General features: G+C 44.4%; 1 protein-coding gene across 1 annotated transcript; it reads left to right on the top strand.

Annotated features, from left to right (window-relative positions):
- Window positions 1,089-2,216, top strand: LOC8080825 (fasciclin-like arabinogalactan protein 11). The gene has a single exon (XM_002458242.2). It carries the CDS (start codon window positions 1,186-1,188, stop codon window positions 1,930-1,932), a length of 747 nt encoding a protein of 248 aa, XP_002458287.1. The 5' UTR covers window positions 1,089-1,185; the 3' UTR covers window positions 1,933-2,216.

Here is an 8,104-nt window from a genome sequence, read left to right as displayed (position 1 = left end):
ACCGAAACCGAACCGAACAACCGAAAAAACCGACATTTCAGTTAGGTTCGGTTCGATTCGGTTTTCGGATTTCGGGTTAAATGTGCTCAGGCTGACGTGTTCCCAAAGTGTAGATACGTGGATCAACCCTCTCACTGGCCACCATGTATAGGTGGGGTATGAGTTTGGGGGTTTTGGCCACCATGTAGGTGGGGTATGAGTTTGGGGGTTTTGGCGGATAGAGGCTAGAGTCAAAACCTCAGGGCGTCTTCTCCTCCACGAGTTCACCCTAAAAATCAAAAAGTTTTTAAGATTCTCCATCACATCGAATCTTGTGGCACATCATGCATGAAGCATTAAATATAGACAAAAATAAAAACTAATTACATAGTTTGCCTGTAAATCGCGAGACAAATCTTTTAATCCTAGTTAGTCTATGATTAGATAATATTTATCATAAACAAACGAAAGTGCTATAGTAGGAAAATCCAAAAAAAATTCACATCTAAATAAGACCCAAGTCTTGTGGCCGTTACAATCCCTGACACGCAAAAGTCAACACATAGCTTGATGTCTTGCGCGCGCAGGATTGTATTGCAGCCATTGAGCCACATGCGAATCAGCGAATGTACAAGTACAACACATGCGAGTCAGCACCAAATATTTGTCCCAACGGCAACGGCCATTATCCATGCGACCCCAGCGACGCGAAGCAGTTCGCCCGTGTGCCGCCGCCGTTCACTCGTCGGCGTCACATCAACCGCGAAGAACTTGCCGCCACACCACCGCCAATTCACCATTAATCATCGCGCACCACCTGGACAGCGTGCGCACAGACAGTAACACGTCTTCTTCTGCGAGCTCTATCCACTCCACCCCTCGCCGCGCCCCGCCCCGCCCCGCCCCGGCGCCGAGCCGGACGCCCGGACCTCATGTCCTCATGTCAGTTATCTGCTCCGTCCGTCGCCCCACGCATGTTCCCATCATATTCCACGCGCCCTCGCCGGTCGTAACCACCGGGCAACCACCGCCCGCTCACTCAGTACACCCCGCCCCACCACCAGCTCAGCTCCAGCCCCGCTTCCAGCCCAGCAGCCCCCCTATATGAACTAACCCCACCACTCTCTAGCCGCTACAGCTGCTTTCTACTCTCGTCGATCTCCACACTCCACTACGCCCACCCACCACCCACAAATCCACAACACAATGGCGAGGCGCATCGCCGTGGCGGCGGCCGCGTTCCTAGCGCTGTCGGCCGTGGTTCCGGCGGCGCTGGCGCAGGCTCCAGGCCCCGCGGCGACGCCGAGCGGGCCGCCGAACGTGACGGCGGTCCTGGAGAAAGGCGGGCAGTACACGATGTTCATGCGGCTGATGAAGGAGACGCAGCAGGACACGCAGCTCAACAGCCAGCTCAACAGCTCGTTCGCCAGCAACGGCGGCGGGTACACGGTGTTCGCGCCCACCGACAACGCCTTCAACAGCCTCAAGCCCGGGACGCTCAACTCGCTGACGCAGCAGCAGCAGGTGGCGCTGGTGCAGGGCCACGTCCTGCCCCAGTTCTACAGCATGGACTCGTTCCAGACCGCCAGCAACCCCGTCCGCACCCAGGCCTCCGGCCGCGACGGGCCCTACACGCTCAACGTCACCTCCACCACCAACAACCAGCTCAACGTCTCCACGGGCGTCGTCGAGGTCACCGTCAACAACGCGCTCAGCGCCGTCAAGCCGCTCGCCGTCTACTCCGTCGACAAGGTGCTCCTGCCCTTGGAGCTGTTCGGGGCCAAGGCGCCAGCCGCCGCGCCTACCGCGTCCAAGCCCAAGAAGGGTGGGTCCGACGATGCCGCCTCTGGCCCCGCAGGGTCTGACGACGCCGCGCCCACGGGCGCCGCCAGCGCCAGGGCCGTCGGCTGGAGCGTCGCTGGCCTCGCCGCCCTTCTTGGCTACCTGTTGTGAGAGTGAGACCGTACGCCATTTCTATCTATAGGGACGGACGACGAGCTAGTTGAAGATGAGAATGCCATGTCCGGAGTTGATTCGGGCGGCTTCTTCCATCTTTGTCTGAGATTGTCTGGTGGTGTTCCCTTCCTCTTCTTTCTCTCTGTTTATTTAAATTTCTTCCATTTGATCTCGCTAGCTTCTTATTTGTAATATTGGTGGTTTGTAAGATTGGGCTATGCGATTCAATTTTTATGCGTGCTGCGGCTGTTGATACTGCATCACTACTCTTGAGTCATTTATATCTAGTTCTGAATTTATGATCTTCTTATCAGATGCTACAAAACTGCAAATTCTTGTACGAGGTCACATCCAGATGACCATCTTCTTAGCTGCAGAGAAATGTGTGTGGTGCCCGGTCGCAAGAGATTTGTCGGCGATTTACTCTTGTTAGGTGAGACAATGATTCAGCTACCGGATCAGACAATTAACGTAATGTTCAGTTGGTCCAAATGTGTGTTCTGATTAATGCCATTACACGTTAGTTTTCGGTTTTGGATTTATCAACAAAATGGGGCAGTCTAGTAATGGAGTTGGTGGAACGGAGCGCAAAAGGTTCGGGCGACCACGTGGTGCCAGGTTCGTTTGGTAGCCAGTCGATTCTTCCACTCAAGTACTCCTCCTCTGATAACTCCAGTGCTTTTCTGCATGGAATGGAACAGCCAATGGCCAATGCAGCGTTTGGTTGAAGGTTTCTGCAAGCCAGAGGTTGTTTTCGTTTTAGGCCTTGTTTAGATGCGAAAACTAGCCCTTACCTCTCTAATAAAAAATTCTGAAACAAATCGATGAAATGGCACATCCAAATAGATTCCAACCAACGATATGAGATCGTCGATGGCCTTCTCTTGACATGTCCCATCAATTCAGGTCGCATTGTCTTCTCAGGTCAATTCTATTGTTCAGTTAGGCCTTGTTTAGGTCTTGTTTACTTCCATCCAAAAATGCAAAATTTTTTAAGATTCCCCATCACATCAAATCTTTAGACGCATGCATGGAGTATTAAATATAGACGAAAATAAAAACTAATTGCACAGTTTGGTCGAAATTGACGAGATGAATCTTTTGAGCCTAGTTAGTCCATAGTTGAACAATAATTACCACAAACAAACGAAAATGCTACAGTGTCACAAAATGTTTTCGTTCAGGAACTAAACAAGGCCTTAGTTCCAAAAACTACCTAAAAAATTTTAAGATTCTCCGTCACATCGAATCTTGCGGCACATGCATAAAACATTAGATATAGATGAAAACAAAAACTAATTGCACAGTTCAGCTGTAAATCACGAGATAAATCTTTTAAGCTTAGTTACTTCATAATTGGAGAATGTTTGTCAAATAAAAACGAAAATGCTACAGGACCCGAAAGCAAAAGTTTTTGGGAACTGAACAAGGCTAGTTCCTAAAATTTTTCAAGATTCTTCGTCATATCGAATATTACGGCATATGTATGAAGTATTATTAAATATAGATAAAAAAGATAGCTAATTGCACAGTTTACCTGTAATTTACAAGACGAATCTTTTGAGACTAGTTAGTCTATAATTAAATAATAATTGTCAAATAAAGTCGAAAGTTACAATAACGAAATCTAAAAATTTTCACGAACTAAACAAGTCCTTAGAACCTGCCTGTACAAACAGCTGTGCAGCTGGCTGGCTGTTTGTACAGTTATTTTACGAGATGCATGACAGCTGCAGCGGCTGAAAGAAAAAAAAAACAGCTGCCGAACATATACCGCGAGTTCGTACCGTAGCCAATCCTGCACCAGGCAGGCATTTCTGCGCTGTCATGGACTCAAGCGGGTACCGTATATACAAGTTGCGACGCATCACTACTCTCTCAATCATCAGCAGCCAGCTAGCACTGTCGGCACAGTCCGTTTTGCTCAGCTCGGATGATTGATTATCCGGCACGCATAGTTGGTAGGACTAGGGAGCCACTTTGGCACCGGACCACCGGCGCTTTTGATTCTTTTTGAATATACAAAGTCGTCGTGGTCGTGGCAGTAAACTTTTAGTACTCCAGCCAAGGCCTCGTTTAGTTCCGAAAAAAAAAGTTTTCGGTATATTTTCGTTTGTTTGTGACAAATATTATTCAATCATGGACTAACTAGGATCAAAAGATTCGTCTCGTGATTTACAGTTAAACTGTGTAATTAGTTTTTATTTTCGTCTATATTTAATGTTTCATGCATGTACTATAAGATTCGATGTGACGGGAAATCTTGAAAACTTTTTGGTTTTCAGGTGAACTAAACAAGGCCCAAGAAACGCGACGGCACACTAGCTAACAGCATTTCAGAAAAGTAAAAAAACGCCGGCCCAGCGTTCTGCAACTGCAGAGCAGCTAGCGGTGCTGAACTTTGCGCCCCGTGACATGCCACCGGCGCAGCCGCAGGTCGATAGCGTCTTTTGTTGGGAACCTGTGTGGACTAGCCGAACCCTGCCCAGCGGCTCTCAGCCAGGACAGACGGGAACCTGCCGGGGCGGGCCTGCAGAGTGCAGATGAGGCCATGAGGGGCCATGTCGACTTTGGTTTTGCGGCTCGGGCTCAACCGGCTTTGTCAGGAGGGACATTTGCGCGAGAGGCCTTGTTCACACAGAGAGGAGTTGGCCCGTGAAGACAACAAGGCCAGGCCTTCGCTAACCTGGACTCGTATGCCTTTGGTCCTCCTTTGAAAAAAGTCTACTTTAGCTTCTTCAACTTTCGCGAAAGTCTGATTTTTATCTCTGAACTCTAAAATTGGACAAAATACGTCACTCGACTTTTAAACCGTGCACATTACATCCTTGACCTGGTTTTGAAAGCGGTTTTACCTTTTTCTTTTTATTTATTTTGGCTGATTTTTTTTTGAAAAATCATAGTAAATCACATAAAAATTATAAAATAGAAAACTCAATTTTGTTGGACTTCAGATCAGTAGATCTACACATTGAATATATATAATATAGTATGTTCTAGTACAAATTTTTTTGATGCATCTTTAGATCTATGTTTTTCTGTAATTAATTAGACTAATTATAGCTACATTTTCTATGGTCTAATTGTGATGAAATTTATATGGTGAGCTAATTATTCTATGTTTGAGTTATAGTAAAAATTTTATACTCATTGAATCATGTATTACTTAGTTATAGATTTATTTAGGTTTATGTTTGTTAAATTAGAATAAATCTATAACTAAGTTATACATGATCTAATGAGTATGATTTTTTTACCATAGTTTAAACATATAATAATTAGTCTAACATAAAAAATTCACCACAATTGGACCATACAAACTATAGCTATGAATTATTCTAATTAATTATAGAAAAAATAGTTCTAAAGCTACAATAAAAATTTTGTACTAAAGCATATTATATTATATGTTCACTATGTAGATCTAATTATCTGGAGTCCAACAAAATCAGATTTACTATTTTATGAATTTTATGTGATTTACTATAATTTTACAAATATTGAGCCAAAATAAATAAAAATGAAAAAGACAAAACTGCCTTCAAAACCGCTCATAACCATGTCAGAGACGTAATATGCATGGTTTCAAAAATTGAGGGATGTATTTTACCCGGTTTTAAAGTTTAAGGATGAAAAACAGACTTTTGCGAAAGTCGATGGACTCGTGGACTTCTTCCTCCTCTCCTTTCACGTAACGAAATGCTAGGCGAGCGAAATGCTGCTGCACCGCTGATTGGATTTGGTTTCCCCACGGCCCACGTAGAGCGCGCTCTGCAGGCCCCCCATAGGCCATAGCATTCCACTGCCAGAACTCTAGTGCTTGTCATCATCATCATAGAACGAACCCAAAAGATCATCTTCCGACTTCTGCATAATCATTCCCCCCCCCCATGTCAGCAAGCAACTTTTATCCCCTGGACAATGGTTAGCCGAGCAGAGCAAGGATAGGATTGGCGATTATGCATCATCATATACTTCGATGCCAGCCAATCGTCGCTATCGCTAAGAACCGTAACATCCAGAGAAGAGTAGACAACACTTCGATCGATGTCAGTCAGTCGTCGTAAAGTAAAGTCAGGGATGCTGGCTTACGTACGTACTCGCTTCATATATGATTTAGAAATCGTTTATAAAAAGTAATATAGTCTTTAAAACACAATTTCAACCTCTTATTTTTATAAAAATATTTAGAAAAAAATGAGATATGTATACTTTTATAAAAAAATTCCAAGATAAATTTATTCATATAATTTTTACATTTATGAATTTAACAATTTAAAAGTTATTAATGATTTATATTTTGAATATTTGATCCAAACTTTGTTTAAAATAACTTTTAAATCTGATATGAAGAGAGTACGAAAATGGTGTGCCTTGTTGGATGGCAAGCACACCACACGACGTGGTTTCGCCAACAAGTGTGTGCGTCGACGCTTGCCGTTGCCGCCTTTTCCGTGGAAAAAAGAAGAGGCGTCCGCGTCTGCGTGGTGCGGAGCATATCTGCGCACGAAAACTAGTAATGGTAGATTTTTATGAGGCGATCGACCGACCCGGGATCTCAAATGGGCGACAATTGGCCACTTCTACTCCGTGGAACCGGATTGACGACGCCACCGCACCTAACTCTCTCAAACTATGACGCCTGACCTTAGCTAATAAATCGGGTTTTTTTGGTTGGAAAACACATGCAATCTGCCTGCCCTGCATCAGATGACGTACATGCTGGCGTGCCATGCACCTTTGCTTGAAAAAGATAGAAATCGCGCCAGGTTGTAGCGCCACAATTTTTGCTCCAGCTAGCAGACCCGTCTTTATTCTCCAACCACATGTGTACTGGATTTCCAACTGATAAAGTCGTAAGCTAAAGTTAGCGTTGCGGTACGATGAGGTTTGTCGCAATGTCGCCTGTAATCTGTTTGTGTGCCACCTAGGCCTTGTTTAGTTTCAATTTTTTTATATATATAAAATAGGAATAACAACACTTTTGTTTGCATTTGATAAATATTATTCAATCATTGACTAACTAGTCTCAAAAGATTTGTCTCATAAATTATAAATAAAGTGTGTAATTAGTTATTTTTTTATTTATATTTAGTGTTTGTGCCGTAAGTTTTGATGTAATGGAAAATCTGAAAAATTTTACAAAATATTTTAGGAACGCCCTACTTAATGGACTAATCCCCTCCCTTTTGTTTTGTTGTTGTTGGAGTGAACGTGACTAGGGCGCTATCCATTCGAAACCAAATGTGTTGCTAACACGTGCCCCGCCCGTGGAGAGGAACAATATCGAAAGCGCTCTGCCGCCTAGCGAGCCCACTGCGTATTCAAGTCAACAAGTGGATAAAATTGGACGGGGTTGCGCAGCGAACCATATCCAGATATGGGCGATATGCCGCGATATCCAGGACACGTCAGCGGATCTGCACCGGGGCCGTGTGAGGCTGACGGCAGGACGACGGCACGAGGGCGCCCGGCCGCCGGCCACGGCGAGGCCGCCATACCCACTTTGCGCGTGGTGCGCGCCCACGTACGTGGCGGCGCCATATTGAAGAGCTCGCACGCGTTCAAAAACACGAGCGCCGCGCTCGCGGGCGTGGCAGCCAGCGCTGAGCGGCGACCGGCGATGGTTCGGACCAGCTCCAGGCCGGGGGCCGGTCAGTGGGTCACCGGTGTTTCGGGGTCTGGCCGATCATTGATCCGCTTAAATAGCAGAGGAAGCTAATTTGCTTGTTGTAGTATTCGAATTTTTCAACTAGCTCATGATTTGTGTGTCTCATGCTTGAGTATTCCCATACCGATCACATGATATAGAGTATTATTTTTTTTTTCAAGGGTTTAAATTAGTTTAATTCTATGTCTTTGTGTAGTTGTGCTACTAACTTCGTCCACAAAATAATTCAATTACCGGATTTTGAGAAATTAAATATTTTGAACTTTGACTAAATTTATATAAAAAATTACAAACATTTGTAATACAAAATAAGTGTCATTAGATTAGTTATAAAAAATATTTTTATAATAAATTTATTTATAGAGACATAAATGTTAATACTATTTGCTATAAACTTGGTCAAACTTGATCTCAATTGACCAGCACGGATAACATAATTGTATTGTTTTGTAGATGGAGGGAGTACCATATATAACTTAAATATCGGTTTGTTTGGCA

The sequence above is a fragment of the Sorghum bicolor genome, chromosome 3, assembly GCF_000003195.3.
Source record: "Sorghum bicolor cultivar BTx623 chromosome 3, Sorghum_bicolor_NCBIv3, whole genome shotgun sequence".
NCBI lineage: Eukaryota > Viridiplantae > Streptophyta > Magnoliopsida > Poales > Poaceae > Sorghum > Sorghum bicolor.
This window is presented reverse-complemented; position numbering and strand designations above follow the sequence as displayed.

Excerpts from the sequence above, each read along its gene's own strand:
- LOC8080825 (XM_002458242.2), top strand. The coding sequence starts at position 1,186 with ATGGCGAGGCGCATCGCCGTGGCGGCGGCCGCGTTCCTAGCGCTGTCG.